The 26,751-nt window shown below is 41.3% G+C and overlaps 1 protein-coding gene across 19 annotated transcripts in view; it reads left to right on the forward strand.

Moving 5' to 3' along the window:
- The window catches only part of HECW1 (HECT, C2 and WW domain containing E3 ubiquitin protein ligase 1), a 257,827-nt gene that overhangs the window by 112,402 nt on the left and 118,674 nt on the right, over positions 1–26,751 (forward strand). For all 19 annotated transcript variants that reach the window (XR_011806847.1, XR_005263269.1, XR_011806848.1 and 16 more), the window contains one exon: positions 15,141–15,235. Coding sequence is in view for 16 of the 19 variants with exons in the window: in XM_027451321.3 (XP_027307122.2) it covers positions 15,141–15,235 (95 nt within the window). In the remaining 3 variants the exon portion in view is untranslated. The remainder of the gene's footprint in view (positions 1–15,140; positions 15,236–26,751) is intronic.

Raw genomic sequence — 26,751 nt, forward strand, 5'->3', positions numbered from 1 at the left:
GGAATTTAACTGCTGCTGAGCTACTGTGCTACCAGGTGCTAATAAGCTTTGTTAGGGTCTGTACTGAATGTCTTCTTGAGCACTGCTTTACAGAAGAGAACTCTCCTCTCCTGTGGCCAAAGAACAACCCCATGATTATGAAAACCAGCTTATGAGAGGACTTGCAACACTCACATCCTTCTCTTGGGTTGCAGGAAGCATCATCTTATGGAGGAGTATGTTAGGTCAGGAAAGAGTGAAACTACTTGTACAGCAAGTCAGTGGCAGAGGTTCAAAGAGAACCCAGGTCTCCTGACATCACAGCTTCTCATCCTACGCACCTAATGCTCAGTGTGTTTGTGCTAGAGATAGCAAAGCAGTGGCGCAGGTTCTGCAGGACTCCTGAGGTCTCCTGCCTCACTCCAGGCTCAGCAAGCAGACATCCATCTGCTACACTGCAAGGAAGTGCCACAGCATTTTCCTTTTTTAATATTGTTGCATATATACAGGAAGTATGAAAGCAATTGTAAAGAGTAGGATTAAGCGCTGTATTTTCTTATATATAACCGTCAAATTCTCATGGGGAAACATACACGATATACAGTTAACTAAAAACTAGCAATAACAGATGTTACAAATGTGCAGGCGATTCAAAGCAAATCTACCCCAGAATCATCCTCTCTGCTAAGTCTTCCTTCTTCAGATGCCCTTTGTCTCTGCTTTTGGGCTTTTGTTTAGGTTCTCTGCCAGCTTGTTTCTGAAAAAGTGTTTTAAAAATAGTCTGGGTTATCTGCAGTCTGGACTGTACAGTTATCCCACTGTGTGTTGTCACATAACATCTGTTAGATCTTGCTCAGGCTATTGAGGATTTTGCATTAGGGTTTCCTTTCCACAGTGCAGCAAACTCCGTGGGAGTTGAGCGTGCTGGGTTTTCAGACCTGAGCCTTTACTGTAAAAACAAATAAATAAATAAAACAATGTTTCCTGTCTGTCACCTGCTTGTGTGACTGCAGCAATTTCAGCTTGGATAAGCTTGAGCAAGCTGGGAGTTCCTGTTGTCAGGACTGAAGGCCTGCAAATGTCAGCTGCGGCCAATGAAGCGCACATCTGTGACTTGCACTGCAGGTCCGGGCATTAAGGTGCAAAAAGCCAGAGAAAATGCAACAGCCACCTGGTGGGCATCTTCAGGTGTCTGAAGTACTGGCGTCTGCATAGTATTTTTTTAATCAACAGGAACTAACAGTAAAGATTTTATTTTTTTTTTTTTTACATTCCCCCAGTGTACATCTTCATATATTTTGCTAGGGAATAAACCTTCCTAATTCCACAGCACCTCATCCAGGCTACATTCAATTATCTGTCCCCTTGTGTGTTTAAATGTAGTATTTCCATTCCTTGCTACTCCAGTGTATGTTACAAGAGTAAGTTTTACCTGCACAAACACAGTATCTGGTTTATAGTAATTTTCCCACAGTTACATTTATTTATTGCACATGAAAAACCTTGCTCTCATCCAATGCTCTCATTATTAGGTTCACTGGTCTTTTTTATGGTCAGGATATTTTATCTTGCCTCTCAATTTAATCTAATCCATTTGCAGCCCCCTTCTTTTTACTGGTTTCAAGTATGATACTTTGAAATTGCTGGGGTTTAAAAAGTCGTGTTTCATTTTGTAATTACTGCAATTTTCTTCCCTAATTACTGCATTGCAAATAAATGGTGAACAGAAATTGATAGTTTAAAAAAGAAAAAAAAATACAGTTGTCACAATAGGAGATCACAGAGGGAGCTCTAAGGTGAGAAGTAATAACAGGTATATTGTATTTTTCTTAGCAGCTTTTTGATCTTTCTTGATAGCTTGTGCTTTGTCTTATAAATTCCCAGGGAAATTAACAATAGGCACCGTAGCAGTGGTGGCTAATCAAACTGCCCTTGTGAATAAGAGTTTTCTGAATGGGTGAGCAGACACATCCAGGGCCATCACAAGCCAGAAGAAATCCGTCGCTGTTGAGTGGCTCAACCAAATGCAGCAAGTTACATGCTTTCTACTTCTGCAACCAGAATTTTAATGTGAATCACAGAAGCCAGAGCATGATTCCTGTAGAAGATTACTTTATGGGCAAGCTTCAGAAGAGAAGTAGTGTTTGATGGGTCTGTCCCCATCTTTGTAAAGAGAGCAGAGAATCTCAGTACTATGTTCCAGCATCCCATATGATTGTGAATCCAGCTAAAATCAAAAGGAGATGACACAACTTGACATAATCTCTGGAGGCAGAACTGCCTGTGAATTGCTTGCCTGAGAAGGAGTTTCACGTGCTGAGTCCTGTAGGGCCAAGATCACTGCTTATGCATGGCCTTCTACTGTGCACGGTCCATATCCAATCTACAATAGTAAGCACATATTGGCATTGTTAATGGCAGGCCAATATATAAAAATGTACCTAGAGTACAGTCACAGTTTCTAGAAAAGGACTTGGATGTGCTGCCTTCCCTCCACTGTCAAATAGAGACCTGAGCAGTGCTAAAGATGGAATTGCCCAGTGATTTGGAGACTGGCAGTGTTTGAGCCACAGTCCGACAGTATGTGAGCTGGTATTGAAATAGAAACCACGATAAAGAGGATGATTGGCATGTGTGAAGCTAGAATGCCAAGGGCTTTTCTCTTTGAGATGTTTTGTATGCTATCAGCATCTGAGATCCTCTACTCTGTAGGGACTGTACAGTTCAGATAAAAAAAGGACCTACAAAAGGGGCTGTGTGTCAAGTAGACAACTGGGATCTCCTTCATGTCCCCTGGGCTTCGAGGTTATTTTTCTTTTACCAGTCCTCCCTGGAAGAAGTAAGCCTACCTGAGTGTGCATATGACAAGCTCCCATCCCTGTTGAGCTTAGCAGCAGCACACAGCAGAGGAATTTGGGCAGCATTGTTTTAAAAGGCTAAGGCCAAGCCTTTATCCACCGTATCCAGATGCCACACTGCATTTACAAAGGCGTCACACTGATGGGGTTTCACCAGCCAGTGGTGCGGCTCATGAGTCTTTGTGAGCACCAACAGGTTTGAACACACTTTCTCTGCCTGTGATTTCTCAGCAAATGGGAGGAAGATAGGTCCTGCTGCTCTAAAACAAAGCATTTGTAAGACTAAGGAAGAGGAGAGAGAAAAGCTCTACCTCGGTAGTGTAGCTGACATGCAGCTTTTATTCAAGGCTCGCGGTTCTGAGTGGGCAAGCCCAATTAATTATACGAGCTCTGGATGTCTAAACAAGAGAACAGCTCTCTGTTGTGAAGACACGGAAGTGTGTTTTGCTCTGTTTAATAAATGCTTAAGGACCTTCACAGGTAAGTCTTTAGTGTCCTGAGAAAAGACCTCAAACAGTGCTGATTTTTCAGAATAACAACTATGGGGAGCTTCATCATTTGGTAATTACATTGCAAGAATATTCACCTCATACTTGCACTTAATAATGTAACAAATGTTTAGTGATAGAACTGCATATTGTTAGCTACTCTCCAGTTTGGAAAGAGTTTATAAAAAAAAATAAAAAAGGTATGTGGAAAGGAATAAAATGTTTGCAAGGTGTCTAGAGGATTCCATTATCCAGTGTGCTGAAGATCTCAATATCTGCATCAGCATTATTGTGCTCTAACTGCCTTTTGTGCTCAGTAGAGTTGCAGTGCCAAATCCAGGTGCAACTGTCCTTGTTTTCACCTTATATCGTTAGGTGCCTTACAAATAAAGCCAAATAATCCTGAGGGAAAAGGAGAGGAGATGGCCATTCATTGGGTTGCTCTGTTGTAATGTTTTCCTTGCCTTTAGTTCCTGTGCCTGGATTTCTGACCTTCATTTTGGTCTTCCAGCTTTTGCAAATAATTCTCTTCCAAAATTCTATGAAAATAGTTCTGCTTTGACGTAGAGCAAGGAAAGCCACAAATGTGAATTGTAACACTTGCAATCACGTTCTTGGTAAGTGCAATGTATTACTAGTCGTCTAAGAGAGTACAACAACACCTTCTCTTATTCTTCTTTATGCTTGGGGCCAGTAATGAGTTTGGAGCTACTAGAACAATGGTGAGCTCTCACTTTAATCTCAAGTAACATTTTGCTGTTTTCTTCTGCTTGTATTCATACTGTGATGGCAGTGAACAGTCTTTGTCGTATGATAGCACGATATGTAATTCTCTTAATCACTCAAAGTGAGCTCTTAAATGTAATGATTAGAAGTAGCAGCAACAAACAGTAACAAGCTTAGCGTAGTGGATAAATGATAGCATTTGACCACTGAGAAGCTTCTTTTGCAAGCATTTTGAATTTTCATTCAGCTGTGTTCTCAAATTGACCATTTCTTGCTTCATTGTCATGGAAATATTATGCTAAAAATATCTTTAGATGTGCAAGGAATGTGTGCATACTGATTCTGTAGCCATCTGAAGTTCTGATATTAAAATAAGACAAGCAGCTTTTACTGTGCTGTGAGTAACAGTGCTACGCTTCTGAAGGCTTTGCTTTTACACCCAAGTGCAAAGGATGCTTGCTCAGTAATGCTCTCATTTTGTTGTGAGGGGGACAGGCTGACTCGAGGGAATGTTACGCTGTTTCTAACATGAAATTTGGTTATGCTTATCAGATGTAATCAAAGATAGCTCAAGAAGTGTTGTCACAAGCGTGTTAAATTAAACTGCCTCTCATGTAAATAAAAATGTGAATCCTCCCTAATTTAGCTGGGTTTGGAGTTGCGAGGTGGCCCTTCTCATGGTGTCCTCTCCCTTCACAAATCAGGCATGGGGTAAAGTTGGGGCTTACACCTCCCTAAGTACTAATCACTGATCATAAGGGTAATGCAGTTTTCTGCTTTTATAAACTGGCAGCAATTCCTGGTCCACCCAAGCCCTGAGATCAAGGGGAATAAAAAGTTGTGATGTAGAGGGCTGTGTTTGAGGCACTTGGCTTCCTAGGGCTACTTCTGCAGTTCATAAATTATCTCTTGCTCGTGGCTGTGCCTGAAGGCATAATGCAGTCATTTAATTAAGGCCTTAAAGAAATGTTGCCCTGATAAAAGCAGGGAGTTGATGGTTCACAGGCTTCTGCTCCAGGAGACAATTAACTTGAGGCAGACATAACACCTGGAAGCCTCAGGGGCATCATTGTGACAGGGACAGTCAGGAGGAAGTTGCTTCATCTGGGACAACTCAGTGGCTGTAAACAGGAGTAGGGAAAGGAGAGGGGTGCTCAGCTCTGACTGTTCTTCCTCTTTCATGGAGCTTTCAGCCAACTTATAGCTCTGAGTTTATACCTGTTTCTTTCTTCCCTGAATCACCTTTACAGTACCTCAGCTGGTGCTCAGAACAAAGTTCAGTGGTGTCAGTGTTTTCATAGGTTTATTTTTTTTTCTATCCCTTTACATAGTATTTTAATATATATTAATGCCTAATTGTGCTCTCAGTTACACCATCTCTCTAATTCAGATTTTCTTCATGAATGTTGTCAGTGACTCTAAAGTAGCTAAAGGGACATTTTTTTTCTTATATACGTGAAACATGGCTTTCTGCATGTGTACTTAGAAGGATCAGTCAAAGTTATTGCTTCTTTTATTTATTTATTTATTTTTTTTCTGAGAGCTAGTGTTGCATGCCTTTACATGACGTTTTTGAAAGCTTGTTGCTGTGTAAGTTTAAAACCTTCACATAATCCAATTGAGTGGTTGAGGAAAAAGAGGGGTATTGAATCACTCAGACAGGAGAAATAGTAGAGAGGTTATTTGAGTACAGTGTGCCAAATTATAAAAAATAAAATTGTGTAGACGTACAAATATTTTTGACACTAATCAATTTTGCTAAAGAACCATCAAGAGTTAATTGTAACCAAGGTGAAGGAGTTTTAAAAGAGAAATCTTATTTTACAACTTAATCTGATATAACTGTTGCATTTCAGGAGTTTTTTTATAGAATCATAGAATCATTCAGGTAGGAAAAGACCTCTAAGATCATCTAGCCCAACCTTTAACCTAGTACTAAAGACTACCACTAAACCATGCTACTAAGCTCTATATTTACACATTTCATGAAGAATTCCAGGGATGGTGACTCAACCATTTCCCTGGGCAGCCTCTTCCAATGTTGCACAACTCTTTCAGTAAAGATAATTCTCCTAATACCCAACCTAAACTTCTCCTGGCACATCTTAAGGCCATTTCATGTCATTTCTGTCATACATAGATATGTATTTGATTTCACCTGCGATGTTGTTTATTGTGCATTGTGCATGACTACTTTAGCATCAGACTTTAGGCATAGTTCCCAGTTCCTATGGCCTCAGCTACCACACAGGTTAAAATGCTTTGACAACTGCAAGTTTTTCTCAGATACATTACTCACTTGCTAATCGTGGTGGTGAACAACTCACTGTTAAGCTGATTTACACGAACACCTTACACATCTGTAGGCTCCAGGATTTCATTCAAGTCTCAGTTTTAGTGCAGCCCTTACAATTTGCTGTTTGCAAAGGTCTCTCTGAAACCACTTTTCTGTCCCCTGGTGGAAGACAGGTAAGTAGTTACAGCCCCCCCGGGCTCCCACTTGCTCAGGTTGGTGCCTATCAGTCCTTTCCTTCCACCAGCCCATAAAAGACAGAACAGATAGATAGCACTGCTGGGCTTAACTGTAAGAGAATGCATAAAATTCTTGCCTGTTCTGGGCTGGATCCTGCTGTCTTTATAAATACAGAGCAAATTGTTGGTTTCAATGGGATGGGAAATGACAGAGATGACTCGGTGCTAGGAATGGTAAGGCTGAGTCCTTTTTTTTTTTTTTTTTATTTTTCTCCCCATCTCACGTTTCCAAAGATAATTTTAAGAGGAAATGGTTATCTTCAAGGATGTGAGCTGTCTGAGCAAAGCAAATTTCAATCCCATTACCTGTGTTATAGAGTAAAACTTGTGAAGTGAGTAACGGTCTAAGAATATGCCTCCGTGTGAACTACAGGTTCTTTTCCTAGCCATACAAAGGCTGGAACACCTACTTAGTAAAGACATTTAGCATCTTCAGCTGCCGCCTTGGCAGTGACATTCTTCCACTGGCCTTTCCTGTGGTGGGGAGCTGTGGAAGCTCTGCCTTGTTCTGCCCTGCCTTGGCTGCAGTTGTTCTAAAAGCCAGGCTCAGTGGGCACTCTGGCGGAGGCACATGTTTGTGATGAACAGGACTTTCACAGGGCCACTGGATGGCTGTAAAATGTTAATGCATTCTAACCTCTGCCCATCCGGACAGCAGACTGACAGTAAATTCCATTGCCTGTTCCTGTGCTTGCCTAATTGTGAGCTTGAATGCAAGTCCCCTAGTGCGTGCATTGTGTTCCCACCATGGAGGCAGCCAGCAGTGCCCATCTCTTTGGCAAGACTGAGACAGGGCTCTGCTACCTGCTCTCCCAAGCTCCTGCTCCACCTGCCTATATCCTGTCTATGACCTCCACACATCACAGGTTTATTTTCTTTCCCTTCCTACCTGTTTTTGTCCTGGTTTCTTCTTCCCCAGCCCACATTCCTTATCCCCCCAGCTGCTTCTACCTCTTCCTTCAGCAAGGGCAACCCTGGATTCATGGTTTCTTCTTCTACGCTACTTGGCACAGCAGGGAGATACCCAGAGACACACTCTTCCTACCTGCAGAAGGTACACCCAGACGTGGCACAGCTAAAAAGAGCTTAGATCTGCATTGCAGAAAATGTGTCTTAGCGCCAGTCTGGAACATGCTCAAACCAGGTAGGATTTCCTGGGCATTTAGATGGTAAAATCAAAGATGTCTCAAATGAGCATTTCAAACTGAATTTTTTGGAGAGGCTTATAGGTTAGCTGATCTTTAACATATTTTTATGTGAACAGCAGAAGATGAATGCTTAGTATGGTGACTACTGCTCCAGATTAGCATGGAGGATGAAAGGAAAGGTCATCAGAAATCTTTAACAGGTAAAAATAAAAATAAAAAAATGTTCCCTTACTCTCACAGCTACAAATTTCTTCATTAAATTTTCATGGTGTGCATCTCTGTAGATCTGAGGCAGACATCTGGCATGCAAAATTTTACTCCAAATGTGTGTAGCTTTGAAAATGTATAGGCAACTGAAGACAGAGTTTATAATGGAAAATGTCAAGAAACTTTAGTAATCAGCAATGCTAGATGTCCTGCTTAGACAAAGAAATGTATACAAGTGCTAGAAATGAATAGATAAACACACATCCAGTCCAGCCACCAGCATTCCTTAGTAACAAATCTTGCCAGTAGGGCAATTTTTATGAGGGAAGTACACAAGCAAAAACCTACTGATAATAGATTTGTGTTCTTTGCAGAACCATGTTGTTACATTTTTCCTGGTTACCTTTATGTTCCTAAGTCAAAATGAGAGGCAGGTAGCAAAAATGTGTGGCTTTGTCTTTCTTGTGCTTAGGAGTCTCCACCTGAAAAATTACTGAATATCAACAACTAATCACAGTACAGTTATAAGTAGATGCATATCACTTCATGTCAACTGCCTAGTAATAGAGCTAGATTGTACATGGCTAGACCCCAAATCAATGAACATGCAACACTGGAGGCTCGAACAAATGTAGCTAGGACAGAGGAGACTGGCTCACTGACTGCAAGCAATTTATTGTTGCCCATTAAATATTAGCGTACTGATTTACTGTACTACTTCTGTGGTTATTGGAGGCAGGCAGCTACTAAATAGGATTATCAAGCTGAGGAAATATAAGTGAAAGTCAATAATAGGGAGTATCCACAGATCACAAATAACAACAGAACAAAGAATCAATGATAAAATAAATGGCAATCAGCTTTCCTGTTACAAAGGAGATGGCTCTAGTCCTGAACATGCAACCCTTGTAAAGCAATAGCTGTTTATGTCAAAACCAAGAAGAAAAAACTCTGAAGATGAGATAAAATTAAGATTAGATAATGTGTTCCTAAAACATCAGCTAAGTGCAACTACTCAAATACATCATGTACTGCTGCAGATTCAGGGTTATTTGAATGTTCGAACTCTGCATTTCTGTATCTTGACAAGCTTGGATTCTTTTGTCTCAACTGTGATCTTGGTGATAAGTTTTTTGGGTTTTATGCTGCTTGTTTTTGATACGCTTTAGTTTCCTTGCAAACATTTTTACCTGAAATTATCAGTACCTACTGGTCAATCTTACTTCTACCTCCAGATGCTTTTCTCTTTCTTGCTTGGAAGTATTATAGCAATCTGGAAGCTGAGGTTTTAAAATCTAGTATCTTACTATTTCTCAAAAAAGGTCTTTTGAGAGACTGTGTTCACATGTGTTTGTGCACATGTGTGTTTTAGAGCAGGACAGGGAAAAAGTCATGAGAAAATTGGAATAAATTCTGCAACTGGGATTAAACAGACACATCTGCTTAGGCCTTGTTGGGTTTTAAACTGTTGCCTGTCTAAAAACTGAGGAGCCTTACAGAAAGCCATAGGCAGTTGTGTTGCTGAACACCTACTATGAGCAGATATAGTTTACAGCTTAAGGAAATAGAAGCAGAGCAGCCTGAAGGCTGGAGTATCACTGCTGCATATCAGACAGGTAATTCCTGGAACAGGCAGTTTTTCAGGTACAGCACAAGGAATAAGAGCAGCCATGGAAATAATTTTCCCAAGCAGGTTGTTTGCATGGAGCAGCAACAGGCATACATGATAGAGATAACCAGTGCCGTGTATTGATGCTGCGGGTAAAAAGGACAGGCACTCGTGTCCCAGGTTTCCCAGGCAGCTGCTAATGCAGCTCATACATAGTGAATGAAGGAATGTTCCTGGTGAGAGGGCACTTTTTTCTCATCCTTCCTCAGATTTGACTCTCTCCCCCTTTGCCTTTCCTTGTCATGCTGTTTTTTCCCTGCTTTCTTCTCCCTGTTTTCTCATGTAGACAGTCCTAGTCTTCTGCCCCTTCTTTACTGTCCTGTCCTGCTCAGTGATTTTCCTCTACTCTTAGTCCTGCTTTTCCCTCAGCTTCAACATCGGTGCCCATGCCTACTCGATTCCATCACTGCACCACATCATATAAACTGCCTTTAATTGCTGTTTTGACTACCCATTGTAATTTCTTCTCCTATTTTTTCATATGCCACCCCCAGCGTCCCCACTGCGTTTAATCCCAGTTCTCCCCTGCAGAGACTCCCTGACGCACCTACTGGCTCTGCTTCAGAGACAGCCTTGGCTACTGTAATTTCAGACAGTCCCATAGCGATCTGATTATAGCACAGTATCATACATTTATTTACTTTACTGCTGGGTCTTCTTGAAGGAAAACTTTATGACTCATAACTTAATTGCTTCCCTCTCTGATTTGGTTCGCTCGGTTCCCACCCACGTACCGTAGACAGCTACCTTTTCATTACTCGCTTTTGACACCTCTCATTTTTTATGCATGAGGCTTGCCCAAAAAGAGCAAAAACAGCTCTTTTAGTAATAGATGGAACTGATCACAAATGACTCAGTTTTGAAGACTGACGTTGCTTCCCTGAAAGATGTGCTTAGAAATGCTTAGCTAATGCCTAGTCACCTTAGCTATTTATTTGAGCAAAAGTGCCAGGGGTGTAAATTACAACCAGATTGTGGAAGTGCCTCGTGTATCACACACTCTGATCAAACACCAACTGGTAAAGCATGCTGTGATGCATCTTGCCTCTCTGGAGAATATAATTTAGTTTTTTTCCTTGAAATATCCATTAGGAAGTTGTGGGTGTTTCTATTTTTTAGTATAACAAGGGAAACTGCTTAACCCTGGCATTGCATTGCTTCTTGTTATATTTGAGAGACTAAATTCATCATTTAGTGAAAGCTAAGCCTCTGAGACCAGACTAACCTTAGTGAGGAGCAGAGGATTATAAGAGCAAATTAACTTTTGTAAAGGGTAAGAGATTTAAGGCAATTTTGTCAATTCTCAAGGAATGAAGGAAGGCAAGTTGGGCATGGAAGTGCTTTAAAGGAAAATGGTATCAAGTGAACCAACAGGAATGATAGCACTGGCACAAGATGACCCAGGATGACGAGAGTGGGTGGGTGATGGAGGTGAGGTGGGGAGAAGGACTGGGACACCCACCAGAGGCTTTCAACCTTCCCTCTAGCTGCAGTTCATTAGTAGACCCTACTACATTTTATCTCCGCTCACTTCAGTTTAATAATGAGTGCAGTGTTTCCAATTGCTGAGTGATTTTGGAAGAAGTATAGAATATTGCCAGGAGGAGTATTCAGCTGGTAATTAATTTTGCAGTTAATTCACAAAACTGACTTGGTAACTGAGGTAACTCAGGCCTTTAGTAGAGAAATAATTTTCCAGGGACTGGATAGTTTTTATTGTGAGAGTGGTGAATCTCCATGGCAGAGGAGTCCTCTGGCACAACTCAGACTTGCTCAAAGTTTTGCTTTGAACGAGAAGTAATTTCTGTGGTGTCTGGGCTACATCCCTACTCCTCCTCAAGTTCTCAGGAACACCCCACCTACAGGAAAGTTGGTGTCTATGGGCTGCAGTACAAGGAGGGAAATGGAATTGCTTCTCCTGCTGTCTGGCTTGTTACTCTGCCCTGGAGGCCTTGACTTGGGGCAGCTGTGTTTCCTGCACCCATGATGGTTACACCAGGGGATCTGAGCATATGACTTGGGACTGGTTTATTTTTATCAGTGCAGTGGAAGGCTGTAAAACATCTGTGGTGTAATGGAGGTACCACGGCTGATGTAAGGGGAGTATGTTACTGTTCTTGATCAATGAAAATCACCAAGTAGTCTGGTAATTGTCATGGGCACAGGCATTTCTGAGCATCTTTAGATATCTCATCTCTTGGAAGATTTGCTAATCTAAATGTCATTTATACTAATTGAAAGGAGAAATTAACTTCATTACTTCATGACTTTAATATCATAACTTCATTACCTGATCCAATGAACTACTGTTCCTAATTACTGAGATGAAAATAACAATGGCACATCTTTATTTATAGTGGGATTAACAGGACAACACCTACTGCTGACCTGGGCATCATGCAACGTAGCTAGGGCAGCAGGACAGATGTAAATGGTTGTCTTTATTCCAGAACAAGCTAGTCTACAAGACTATAATGTAAACAGCCCTTATACTTGCATGTTACGTGCTAATGCCAGCTGGATAATATTCAGGTTAATTTATATCACTGCCTGGCCTATATTTCAGATGCCTTCTGTTCATCTGCAGAGGTACAAAGCCAGTGAATATCTGTGCTTGCATTTGTTTTGCAAATGTCTCTTTCAGAGGTGATTCAGAGGTACAAGAACTATTTTCAGAATGATTAAAATATTAGGATGACACTGAAGTGGAAAACAAGACACCAACTATGTTATTTGGAAAAAAATGTCTCCCAGCCAAAAAAACAAACAAACAAATAAAATCTAAGGTTTAGGTGAAATTTTTGTGCACAAAGATGCCATTGGTAATTTTGCAAGCTTTACTTGTAAAAATTTTATCTAGAGGCCTAAAAAGCATATGTTGTAATGCAGTGAGAATAGCCATTTTCTTAATATTGTCAATCTGAAATAGATCTGGGAAAATGTAGAGAAAAGAAAAAAGAAAACATTGTTCCCTTGATGTTTCCAGAATAATTTCTCAAGCTGAGATGGTTCCCACAAGATCTTCTGCCATCAGACCTTTCTCTGAATGAAACCTGTGACTCACTTGTTAATCACCACCTCAAATTTTGCCTGATGAATATTTCTTCCTCTGACGCCATTTTGAATTGGACATGACACTTGCATCTCTCTAGGTTGCCTTCTTTCTAGTTTGCATCTGTATTTGAACAAGTTGATTGAAAATTAAACTATAAATAGTAATTCTGTGAAACTAAGAAAGGAATCGTCAGTACCCATGTGGTTCTTTACAAATATATACTCAATTATCTTTGTAATCCTCTGTCCTTGAAAGTAATACTAATAGCCAGAATACCTACGGAAGGATATATTCTTCTTCTGTTCTCACTTTGTAGTAGTTTTAGCTTAATTAAAAATATTATTTAAACCATAGTGTCCCAATGTACATGGTAACCGATTTCCTACTTGTCAACCTATTTCTTGCTGTGAGGTCTGAAAATGGTCACACAGTCTACTACCAAAAGCTATACTTTATTAGCCTTGTAAGCTAATAGTATGTTTTAAAATAATAATAATAATAATAATAATAATAATAATAATAATAATAATAATAATAATAATAAAAAGCTTCTCTGTGTTCTACCTTACTGTTCCACGCAAGCTGTAGCTAAAGATCTCCAGGAGAGAGGAGTGTTGGTTTCACCCTGCTGGGCAGCTAAACCCCATCACACCTGCTCTCTCACTCCCCCTCATGAAAGGAAGAGAGGGAGAAAATATAATGAAAAGGAGCTCAAGGGTGGAGATAAGGACAGGGAGATTGTTCACCCATTACCATCATGTGCAAAATTGATTCAGTGTAGGGAGATTAATATAATTTATTACCTATCACTAGCAGACTAGAGCAGTGAGAAACTAGAAACACCTTCCCCCTCCATTCACCCTCTTCCACCTCCTCCCCATGAACAGCGCAGGAGAATGGGGAATGGGGGCTGTGGTCAGTCCTTGACACCTCATCTCAGCCGCTCCTTCATGGTCCCTCTCTGCCCCTGCTCCATGTGGGGTCCCTCCCACGGGATGCCGTCCTTCCCAAACTGAGCCTGTGCTCTTCAAGCACTGCTCCCACACGGCTCTGTACCATGGGGTCCATCCATCCCCCAGGAGCAAACTGCTCCAGCACGGGTTTCCCACGGGTGGGCAGCAGCTCCCCCCAGACCCCTGCTCCTGCGTGGGCTCCTCTCCACGGGCTGCAGCTCCGGCCCAGGGCCTGCTCCTGCGGGGGCTCTCCATGTGCCGAAGCCTCTTCCAGGCCACATCCACCTGCTCCACCAGGGGCTCCTCCACCCATGGAGGGGCTGCAGCGTGGAGATCTGCTCCATGTGGGACCCATGGGCTGCAGGGGGACAGCCTGCTCCACCAGGGGCCTCTCCCTGCATAGGCTTCAGGGGAACTGCTGCTGCATGCCTGGAGCACCTCCTGCCCTCCTGTTGCACTGACCTGGGAGCTGCAGGGCTGGTGCTCACTCCTTTCTCACAGCTGATGTTGCACAGCATTTCTGAGCCTATCTTGAATATGTTATTACAGAAGTTGTGCCAGTGTCGCTCACTGGCTCAACCTTGGCCAGTGCTGGGTCCCTTTTGGAGCCAGCTGGAGCTGGCTCTTCTCACAGAGGCCACCCCTGTAGCCCTCTCAACTACTGAAACCTTGTAACGTAAACCCAATACAAGAGGAAAACTAAGATTTGAATAATCTTGGAGAGAACTGTGTGTTTTAGCTATTGTATTATCATCAATTTTTCCTGTCTGCTCAGTGGGTAAATGCTTTATCTGCTGAGCTGTTAAAAGTCCTGTAGAGAAAATGAAAATTCAATCTGTCTTGCAGTTTTTCTGTTCCTCAAGCTCACCTAGCTTTTTTTGCTTCCAAAAGGAATATCATTGTATGGGGCAAAAGTAGTGCTGCAAGTCCAAAACCATGGTCTTGCTTGAGTTCCTCAAATAATTCAAATCTTTGGAAGTCGGTGGAAATGCTCCAAGATGAAGTCTCATGGTACTACACTGTTTTGAAAAATGCTTTAATGTAGTAAATGTCAGAGAGGTTAATCTGTGTAGATCCATGTCCTTCCTCTGGCCAAGGCCAGAGCAAACTGAGTCAATGAAACCTATCAGTGAGCAATTATGCAAGCACATTGTGCTGAGTTTCTCACTTTCTCTGCACATTACTGCTTGGTATATCTAACTAGTGATGATTTTCTGTCCCTGCTTTTCTTCTTAGAGTAGCTAAAGGATGTTGATTGTGTTTTCTAAGGTCTGCCTGTCATAACTGGTGCTCAAGTTATACTGTTTTAAGTCACGGGAATTGTACTCTAAATTTCACTCTGGCAAAGCAGAAGATCAGAGGCAGGAGACATCCTGTTGTGCCAACCAACAAAACAGAGACAAACTACTCACAATTCAACTACGTGCCAGCCTTTTGAGTAAACCTTATTATGTCTGTCTGCTGCAACCAATTGTGCCACTTCTCCCTGGCAGTTCTTCTAATCCGAAATAATTCCCTCTTTCAGCTGAAACAAAGATCTGCTTCAAATACTATCATGGTGTGAGCGGGGCACTACGAGCCACAACTCCGAGTGTCACAGTGAAGAACAACGCAGCTCCCGTAAGTAATGCTGGCCTTTTATTTTTTCAGTATATCTTCCCTACTGCCACTGTGCTATGCCTTGCTTTCCTTGCCTGCTTTGTGTACTAATATATGAAAACTGAACAGAGTATTTTCCCTTAAGCGTGCTGTGGAGCAGAGGAATGGGTATTCTCTCAGTTAAGATGTGGATCTATAAGCCAAAAGAACTTAAGAGTCAGCTCTCAATCTGTCACAGATAACTTCTGTGATTTGGGGCCAGTCCCATTTCCTAGCTGTATTCCGTTCTTTTATCTTCTGTCTTCTGGGTGTTGTGATATTTGTTTAATACCTCTGAAGGACTGGGGAACCTTGGATTGTAAGTACAACAAACATGCAGAAAAGGAGTAAGATTTTCCTAAGTGCATTTCTCAAAATCAAGTTGTGAACAACTGGTGGTGTCTCTGAGTTCCAGAAACAGCTAGGCTCTGACAGACTAGCATCAATAATAAGTGGGCATTCAGACCCTGATCCATCAAAGTACTGAAGATCATTTTTGACAGACTGAGGCTTCATTGAGAGCAATTTTGATCTGTTTAGCAAAGCTCCATAGCTCAAATGGCTGTTAGAAGCTATATATCTTGCCCATTTTCAGAAAATGTAGTCACCCTAAGAGTGAAAAAAATTTTAGAAGCCCGGAGAGACTTGCTGAACTCCAAAGATTGTCTGGTCTTGCTGAAGGACTTTCACTACCTACTAGGCTCATCTTGGCAGAGAACTGATAGAACTAAGGAGTTTTAGTTCAACCAACATTAGAGATGGATGGGTTCAGATGTTTACTCTGGAAACAGAGTTCAGGAAAAGTTTGTCTTATGTGTAGGTGTACATAGATTTTAGTGGACATCACTGAATCACATTTTTTGGGGTGGTCCCAAGTGTGGTGAAAATGTCTGATTGCACCACGGTCAGGAAGGATTAACTTTTTTACCCTTGATGCATGCACAGACTTTTGTTGTTTTCCTTTTACCTTCTTTTGATGTACACTACAGCTGGAAGCTGGATGCTGGGTAGGGACTGATGTGTCTGTTAAGAATAAAAGGTGTTGTTGTCTCAATACACCTTTCTCACATGCTCATGGCAAGTCCATACACTATTTTGGGAGCCTGGAGAATTCATTTCAGCTGTCTTCAGTGGAACATTATGGGGTGCTCTCAGATATTTTAATTTTGTGGGACACTGAAAAATACTTTGTATGCTGTAGCATGTAGTGTCTTGTTGACTCAGGACTTGCCATTCATTTCCTGATTGTCATCTGTCTGAGGGAGGACCATCTGTGCCATTGATTTAGTCCCAGTCTTCTCTGAAAGGTATGGGAGTCGGCCAAGCAAGGCAGAAAATACCAGTAGGCTGCGAGATCAGAATATTTTTTTTTCACGAATCACATCTGTGTCTCAGACTTGAGTTTGACCCAACTAAGTAAATTTCTCAGGTCTAGCGTGGAGGGGTTAGTGTTTCATTATTAACTATTGGCAGTATGTTTTAAGTTAATAGAAGAATGTCAGAGGAACTGCTCTTTGTGATAAGCAAATATGTAATCTCTCCAACTTCTTTAGCTGAAGCCTTTACACATATATGGAAAATAAAGTGCCTTAAGTAGCCATTCCCTTCCAGCTGAAGAGGGCTTGTGTTTAAATGAAAGTCATTGTCTAGTACTCAAAGTCTTCACAGAGGTCAGATGAGAAAAAGAAACACCTGTTATGATCTTCAGCTGAGTATACTGTACATGACTGAAAAATAAAATACAATAAAAAGTAATATCACATACATTTTCCATGTGAGGGTCAAACCATTGTCCTTGGCAACAGCATTCTCTTCACATCTAATTTTTCTTGCCGTTCTGGGTTGCAGACTAGTCTGTTTTTTGCCAGTTGCCTTCACAGACCAGAGAGGCCAGCAGTGTTGTAGATGCATCATTGGTTTCTCTGTTGTTTTCTGTTCATTGTTTGCTGCATGACATAAATATTTGGTGCATTGTAAGGCAAATACTAAGCAGTGAAAACAACAAGAACAAAGGAATAGCAACAAAGATGATGCAATATTAACCTGGGTGACCCTGCTGTATGAGTGCAAGGGAAAGAAAAGAAAAAACAAACAAACAAACAAACAAACAATAGATTAGAAAACCTCTGTATGAGCACAGAGGAAAATAATGGGATGGTTCTTGCATATGTGTAGGCTTTCAGTTAAGTATGACCCTTCAAATCCCAGTCCTAGCTGAAAAACCATCAGATGGCTTTCCTCATCTGGCTCTCTGCAGTACATTTGCGACCTATTTTATTACTGAAGTATTTGAATGTTTCACAGCATACTGCACCACTGGAAAATGGTGTTTTTCTAACTGCACAGAAAAGGAAGGGGATAACAAGGGATTTGCTGAGCCCTAACCTTCTCCTGGGCTCTTGTGTGCCTCTGCGCTGGCTGCCACTGGGGCAGAGATACCAGTCATGCAAAGTGCAGATGTTATCCTTACAAGTGCAAAAGGATGTAGGCACTCACCTTTGAGTGTGATTTCACTAACACCGAATTCTGGACCCTTGTATTTTTCAACTGAGTGGAAAGAGAGAGAGGGAAAATGTTAAACAAATTCCAAAATAATCTGCCATATCTATTTTAAAACTTTTTTTTTTTTTTTTTTTTTTTTTTTTTTCAAATAGTGGCTTAGGGCAATGATCAGAAAGTTCTTGTCCAAAAGCAGCAGCAGCTATTCTGGTTTTCACCTTGCTGTGCTCATTCATCATCAGCCAGAGAGTAAATGCACACCTTTCCTTATTCCTGTCGCTGGGTCCCTCCCCATTCCTTTGCAGTCAATACAGTCAAGTATACTGGGTGGGCATCCCCATCTCTTTTTCCTGTCTCCTGAATTGATAATCCTAGCACGGCTGAGCAGGAAAGTGATAGATTGTTTTATTTCCCCTGTTCCTCTGTGCGACCAGTTACGGGCTGTGACAGTCGTGCCATGCTTGTCTGACGTCCCTGAGGCTTCTTACCCTAGTGAGACTTGACACCCTGGGCCTTCTGTGATAAAACTGGATGCATCAAACCCCTCCATTGTTTTCCTTGCTCCAGTGATTCAGAGCAGCGCCCCAGGGTCCCAGGCATGGCATTTCTCAGTGCCATGAAAGCTCTGGTCCCCCAGTTGGTGCGAGCAGGGCTCTGTTCAGCAGGAACCTTCTTCAGATCCCGGAGCAGGTTCTTTCATGTCTTTTCAGCTCATGGAAAGAATCCTGTGCATGGAAACTTACCCACTATTGCAATCAGTGGGAGTTTTAGTGGCATCTGTGGGATCTTAGTGTTTTATTCCTACCTTTGCAGGGAGAAAATCTCAATACAGCTCCTGCAGTGGGTGTAGGGGCTGAAGATTTTTTGAAAGTTTATTGCCTTGAAAAAGGAGAATTTTTGCCAATGTGGTAATGGCATCACAAATTCACCCTGAAACTTAGGCTGTCACTAGAGGAACAGAGGGAACGAGGCTTTGTTTATTTGACAGAAACAAACCTTTTCGTCTGGCACAGCTTGGGAAAAATAGCAGGAGCAGATGTCCTTTGAGAAGCAGCATTTGGGGACAGGTGACCTTCCAGGGACAGTGTTTTCCCTGCTAGCACAGACTCACCTGCATCTGCAGCCACCCAAGCAGATTTTGTCTGAGCCTCCAGGCACGTGGCACTTCCTGTGATGGGGGCAGCAGCTGGTGTGTTGGCCAGCATACCCGGCGGGTATCTCGTCCTGCCAAAGAGACCTGCAAATACCAATAACCAGACAAATCCTAACACCACAATTCAAAAATAACAACAAAAAATCTGTCTGTCTGTATGTGGTTCACTGCAACTGAGAAGAGAAAAGGAGCTGGAAATAGCCATGCTGGGGGCTGTAAGTGGTTGCCATTCTCGTTCACATGCTGTTGAGACAGTATTTAACTAGCAGTTAAAAGGAAACCTGCTTCTAAAGGGGGAAAAAGTTGCTGTGTTAGTTGGATGTCTTTGCATCGCATCGGTGGTGCTTGAGGCTGAGCAGCATCTCGCCTTCCTTATATTGTGGATGTTCTGCTCCATTTGAATTTATCTCCTTACATTCTAACCCAGTTATTAGAGCTGCCTCACCCCCTGATTGGGATGCCCTGCAGTTCATTTGTCAGTGAAAAGTCCTGTCACGTTTTATTGCTTTTGAATCGTCGAGCTTGAATATCTGGGAACTGAGGGCCGTGCACTTTGACCAATTCCTACATGGCGAAAGCTTAAATGTGAATTTAGGGCCTGGGGCTGATAGCAGTGAAGTGGAGCACCTGCAATCCTGGGAAAAAGGAACATCCTGGCAGGCCTTTTTTTTTTTTTTTTTTTTTTCCTAAACTAGTGGCATCCGTAAAGTGCATTTGTGCATAGTAGTTTATACTCCTAAATCATAAGCATTGCTGTGGTGAGGGTGAGCTGAACAGTGTCCTCAGTAGAAAAGCACATTTCTGTGGCATTTGTAACATTCCTGTTCTGTTTGTTACTCTTCTGTTATTCCTAATGTCACCTTTAATTCATCTTTACAACAGATATTGTTGTAGAAAAACAATGCAAGTTAGAGCAATTAATTCTAGCAATAGGAAAGCTGCATCTTGCTAGTGGGAAAGTCTGAGCATTAAAATGATTTAACCTGAGCGCGGTTCTTCCGCGGTAAAATAAAGCAGGCACAAGAACAGTATACTGAATAAAAGGGAAATCTTTTCCCCTTTGAGCTTATAGCCTAAAAAGATAAATTGGATACACCACAATTAAAAGACAGTAAGTGGAGAATCAGTGTTTTAGCCTTAGGACAAATGTCTTCACTAAATTGGGAGTGTTCACTAGCGGTGTATTAGATGCAAATCACCACGGTTGATCGAACCTCTGGAGCTTTCGTGCCACAGTTTCTGTCTCAGAGATCACAATGGCACTTGTCAAATATACTTAGCGTCCTGGGGAAAGCTTTGTAAATTGGGGCTAATTATTGGAAGAGACCTTCTCTGGGCTGTGTTTGTGTGGAAATGCTACCTCAGCTGGGCTTCCCACAGCAGGAATTACCGCTTGATAAGCTGCTGCCATTTGATGGTGACTGATCATTCCTGAGGACTTCCTGCTGTAAATATTTGCATTATGTGCTGTCACGTCAGAGCGTGGGCTGCTGAGGAGTGTTTGATAATGAAGCGTTCTGCCTCATTTCCATGTATGTGCTGCGAGCCAGGATTTTGAAAGAGCTTGCACGTATGAGCAGCCATCTCTCTCGTTCTTTCCAGAGATGGGATTTAAAATCTCAGCTGTGTGTTCTTTTTTACTTCTGTCTTTTTCTGTGATAGGTGAGTTTTAAAACTGTCTGTGTTTCTGGGGCATTACTATGTTTAATAAATCTAACAGATTATTTTAAAAAATTAAGAATAATTATAATTTAAGAAACAGAAGATAAAGAGGTAGCAGCTTACGGGAAACTTGTGGCTATTGTCGTGATCAGCAGTTAAGGTTTAAAAAAAAAAAAAAGCTTATGGGAAACACAAAATCAGGCTGCTGCAATTAATCACAGCAAAGAATGCAAGCCAGGTACATGTTTAACAAGTGTGAGTGGTGTACTTTGGAAGGCTCAGCATTTCTAGGAAGGGAAGCATCATTTCTCTGGAAGCTATGGTTCTGCTTAGGTGACTAAGTATTTGTCAGGACTGAGCAAGAGCATCCCCGTTCCTTATCGTGAAATGTGAAGAAGCCAGAGCTCACCCAGCTTGCAGCTGCCTTTGAATGCAAGGTAAGGAGCAGCATCGTAGTGCCACCTATATTCAACCTGTCCCTGCATACACCTCCTCCTATTTTGATTTCCTGCAAAGGAGAAGGAGTCAGTCAGGGATGAAAAAGTCAACAGGGAAAATGACTGGAACTGGAAATACTTGCTCGGACGGAAGGAAGCATAGATTACAGAAGTGAAGAACAAAGTGCTCTCTGCCAAGGCAGTCCCTTTCCAACATAAAAGAGGATCTAACAGAATATATTTGCTAAGAAACAGTTGTAAGAGATTGTATTCTACTGGTTAGCCATTTGACGTGAATGATTCTGAGACAAGCAGCTGCTCCATAAACTGTGGGAGGAAGGTGGTCTGCGTAGGCTTCTGATCTGTTGGAAATATCTGCACATTTTTTGTTTTCTTCTGATACGGCATTTTTTTCACAGTACTTGCAATGTTGTCTGCGTCCCACCTACCTTATGTGCTCATACTCTGCCACTGGTGTAGACTAACATGGAGTAATATAACACGAGGGAGGACAAAGTCTTTGGATTTAAAGAAACTATTAAATGTGACTGTGAAATTACTTCAGCATTTTAATGCAAAGCTCTGTATGTCATTGCTTTTCTGCAAGTATGCAAGGAGCAGTTTGGTCACTTCTATACAAAGGAATTTTATTGTGTCTGGAGCTAAGTAGCTCTAATGGCTCACCGTAAGCTCGATGGAGGTAAAAGAAGTGTAGTAGTACTTCTTAGAGGGGAATTGGCAAGGATTTTACTATGTGCATAAGAAATATTAGCATTTTCATGTTAGGCAACCCTAAGTGTGTGCATTTTCTGCTTGTCTTGAAGTGTTCTAGAGAGCTGGAGTTAAAAAAGAGGGCAAAGAAAGGATTAGGAGCAATACAGAAAGGTTTTCATTAGTAGTCTATTGTTTTTAACACTTCATATTGTAGTATCACCTAAGCCCCAAACTATGATTGGGCTCGAGGGCACTGTGCACTGAATAGATATGCTCGCCATTACACAAGCATTTGGAGAGCAGATTTTCCAGGCAGAATTTGCCCCCACTAGCTACAAGATACAAGGGAATTATTTTTAGTGTGAAAACGACCCTCAGCACATTTGTTACAGCTTTAAAATGTCATGAATTCATTTCTTCACTTCCGTTTTCCTTCATTATAAAACCATGGCAGTGTTTTACAGCCTGATTTGGCAATATGCAGTAATGTTCAAACATACTCACTCACACGAGCAGCCTTCTAATAGTCGCACGGCTGAGCCCTTAGTTCAGTGTAATTACATTTTTGGTTATGCTTTTCTATATCCTAATTAGCACTGATTCAAAGAATTTGAAGCTTAATGACATATCCAAATTATTTCTTATTGCCACCTCAGTAACACAGGCACTTTTTTTCAGAATCCAGAGACATAAAGACCATTGTATTTACACTGCAATTACCCTGACACGGAGCGAGTGGTCCATTTATATGAATTAGTGGAGTCAGAAAGCGTAACCCAGGTTTAATTGGTCTCTAACTGCAGCGTAACTATAGTCACTGTGTTATAAATAATAACCTTTTCCTTCCTTTTATTTCCTCTCCTCACAGTTTAAATTGGGATGGTTGGCAAGAGATTTTCTTTAGATATTAAGAAAAACTCATTTGCACGAAGGCCTCTTCTGAGTACTGTTCAATAACACTGGCTTTTATGGTCCTGATGCAGTAAAGGTGTGGAGCATGTGCAGAAACACCATTGCTTTTACTAGAAAAGTTTAGGGATTTTCTTCCAAATTGGCAGAATCTTTCAAAACAGAGCAGAATTAGCAAGTAGAATCACTTAAAACAGTGTTTTCATTATGACATATTTCAGATATGTCAATAAGCCGAAGTGACAAGTGATAAGTGATGCAGTTCTGCCTGCCTTGTGCCTTTTTTCCCCACTCTCTTGATACTGACTTTTTCAGCTCAGTGTGCTTCAAACCACTATCACTGCCAGTTTATGTCATCAAAAAGGACACCGCTTACAAGTTGTATGTGCTCAGATTTTATTACCTAACAAGCACAAAGTGAGCAGGGGAAATACAAACAATGATATTATTTGTGAACTGATTTCCTGAGCAGCAACCTGTAACTCACAACGTACAAGTATGTTCTTTTCTATTGCTCCATCTCTGCTTTTCAGCACACAGCTTTCTGCATATTTAGAAGTCCATTCATTTTGTGTTCTTCATAAATTCCTGATCCCTCTGTACGAAAGATGAGGTAGAATGTATTGAAGGGATGATGTTTCAAATATAAGCACCAAATACAAGTTTAGTTTTGGTGCCAAAATTCACAACTGATTTGAAAGACACGTGAAATGGCCCCAAAACACCATTCAGTGCTTTTTCTGCACTAAATCACCTGCATATTGTGGATGCATCTCTAAGGACTGTGTATCTAGGAGTGAAGAGGGGAAAAAGTCACGTGTGTGGGGTGAGTATGATGCAGGGCAGTAGATCCACGTCTCCACACAGCACTTCTCTTGAATGCCCTGCTCCTCACCGAGGGCTCTCAGCACGCTGGCCCTGCAGCTCTGAAACAGGGGACTCAGAGCACTGGGACAAGCAGCGACTTTGCACGTATCATTGGTGTGTTGAAAGCCAGTGCCCTTCTGCAACCTGTGGTGAAGCCAGGTGATGTTCTAAAGAACGAAATAACTAGTCATATATATCAAATATTTCCTGGGCAGGGTATCAGACTATACAGAAAGGATGGTTAGGGTACCTGCACTATACAGCGCACTGATGTGTAACACAAGTTACAGAGGTACTGACATTGTCCTCATCCTTTAGTCCTCTTTTACCAGTGCAAGCATGTTTGAGCACCTGGTAACTTCAAAATCTATTTTATTTTGTACATCATGCACTGCCACAGGCTTAGCTACGATGGATTTAAACAGGGAAGGAATCACATAAGAGAGCTGGTATCTGTTAAGTTGTTAAGCAAAATAATTATTTCAGTGTTTGTTTATTGAACTTTTTCCTATTGTGCTGCCATGAATGTGCAGTTGTGCAGTCAGAAAAACAGAGTAGGGGCAGAACAAAAGGCAGGGCTAAGGCCACCGTATCTCCTGTTAAAGTGTTGTCACCTTTTTGCCCTTTCATGGACTCTAATTAAGCAGCAGCTGCTGAGCCACCCCTAGGTATCACTGGCCAAAGCATACTCTTCATTTGCAGCCGATCAGCTGAACTGATTTTGGGCTTCTCCCTGTTGCCCTTGCTTTCTTGCACAGGTTTCAAAGAAAACACTTGGGTCAACTTAACCTTACCGGGCATCTGATCCTGTATGAACTTCTTAATGTAGATATAGAGTGGTTTAATTAGCAGACTTGCAGTGCAGCGCAGAGTTGAAGTGAAGAAATTAAAAGCATGACAGATGGGGAACTGGAGTGATTTTATTTCAGCAGCACCAAGAAGATCATTACACAAGCCATTTATTTGTTAATGGGTTCAATACATGTCTGGTGTTTCCCAGCCACTTGCTTCCCGAATGTCTCTTGTTATGGTCACATAATAGCCGTACTAATCGCCTGCACATCATATTACTCCCTTCTGTAGTTTAGTAAATTATGGAAAGATCAGTGACTATTCAGCACACTGCACTGGTGTAATCATCTCTGTGCTGGTATGTAGCGCTAGTGAGATCTCGTTCCACGACATCCGTGCTATGCAAAGACAGTGTAAAACTGTTGACTTCGGTACAGTTGCTTCTATCTTACACCAGTGTAACGGGTTCTGCTTTGGCCATTTAAATAGAGATTAAAACAGGAAAAAAAAAAAAAAAAGTAACAGGCATGCTGCACGGCTGAAACTTCTCCAACATCCAGCTAGTCCAACACCTGGGACCACAGAAGTTACAAGGATCCTGCAGTGCATGGGCATGAAATCCTCTATTTTAAATTATTGTTAAATTGTGTATGTCTGCAATAGGATGAAGCACAAAGCAGAAAGGACCAGGGTTTGGTTTGCTGTGCTCCATTATGTCTCCAGGACCACTTGTCTACATCGTGACTTCACTGGCCATGATGTTTTCACCAATTGTCCATTCTAGGTGTGGATAGACATAGAGGGGTAGCTGTTGCAAAAATGTGTGTCCAAACTATTGCAAATGGGGTGCTTGGTGACTGGAAGTCATAGGAGCAGGGAAATAATTTGAGGCTCATAAGTTTGCACTCTGGTATGTATCACAAGACACCACGTAAAGATGCAAGTCAAATCTTCACCAAAAATGTCCTGTGCAATAAATGAGACATGTAGACAGACCTAGTGAGCAGCTGCTTAGGTCATGGTTTAGTGTCCTGTTTGACTTTCTGTTACCATATGTTATATAGCCATCCATCACTTTTTTTTTTTTTTTTTTTTTGGTCTTGTTAAATTCTTGGTTTTCTGTGTCCACGTAGTACTAAATTTTGCTCTCTACTTAGGCCATGCAAGAAAAAAAAAAAGATGCTTTTCTCAATTTTTAAGTTGCTATTGTTCAATTTCTTTGCCTTTTGTGTTCCAGGATCAGTGGATGTGAAGATTAGGCTTCCCTTCTCTGTATCAGTTAGCATGGCATATAGTTTTACCATTTCTACTTTTTCTCATGATTTTCTAAGGTGCTTTAGAAGTGTGTAAACACATCAGGGGATGCATGATACGGATCAGAGTCTCATTACACAGTTTTCAATACAAAATGAAATTCTTCTTGAATGCGTAAGCAAGTATTTCAGGAACTCTGATATCCTCTGGTACTCAAGAGTTGAGGAAGTTCTTTGCATGTTTATTTAACAATATAAGAGAGGAAATTTTGCATGTGGATAGCAACCGTGTGGTTTTGTGTAGAACTGCAACTGAGGCAGAAGACTTTTGATGTAGGAATGGTGTTAATAATCAGCTAAGAAATCTGAAACAGTAGGGTTGAAATGTACCGGTTACTGTATGTGTTGGACTCCATGACCCAGAAAGTAATTTCTAGCCTAGTGTTTCTGCATTGCATTTTCATCAAGATAAGGAGTCTGTGTTCTGGTGGTCATTAAAATCATACTGATACTTTTTCAAGAATAATTGAGTTAATGCATAAACTCTAATTGTTCAAATTCTAATTTGGGTAATTATGTTCCATCTTTAGTACATGCCATTTCAAATTAGTTTAGTTTGTGGTTTTTTCATGTCTTGCTGTGCTTTGTTCCTTTGTACTGCTGTTGGTCATCATTATGTTTTATCACAGATGGGGCTGTCAGTATCTTCTCTCTCAGGTATGTGTTAAGAATTAAAGGTTTTTTTGAAGGGGTTAGAAATTCTAAAGTAAAAGTTGTTGTCATAGTCCTTAATCTGATGCTAATTCCTATTAGCTGATGAGACAAAGCAGACTACTGAAGTTCAAGTATTAGCCATGCTGAAGAACACAGGTTCCTGACTGATGTGTCCATCCAGGAAAATAAGTATACTGAGCCATAGTCATTAGGTTCAAATAAAGAAGAAATGACTCATGTTGAGGAAGAAATGCAAATATTAGCTGAGAGACAACTGTTTGTGTGGATAAGCCTTCCAAAGAAGTTGAATAAATTTTAAAGGGTGTACAGGGAAAAACATGAACTCAGTGCTTATTCAAAGCAATGAGTAAAATCCCAGATGACTCTCTAGAGCTTACAAAGAACAAGACAAAGAAGGCAGATGGAGCTGGGGCAGTGAAGGAACTTGTTCTGTAAAACTCTTGTGATACCTCTGTGATGATATGAAAATAGGACATC

Source organism: Anas platyrhynchos, chromosome 2 (assembly GCF_047663525.1).
Source record: "Anas platyrhynchos isolate ZD024472 breed Pekin duck chromosome 2, IASCAAS_PekinDuck_T2T, whole genome shotgun sequence".
Classification (NCBI taxonomy): Eukaryota; Metazoa; Chordata; class Aves; order Anseriformes; family Anatidae; genus Anas; species Anas platyrhynchos.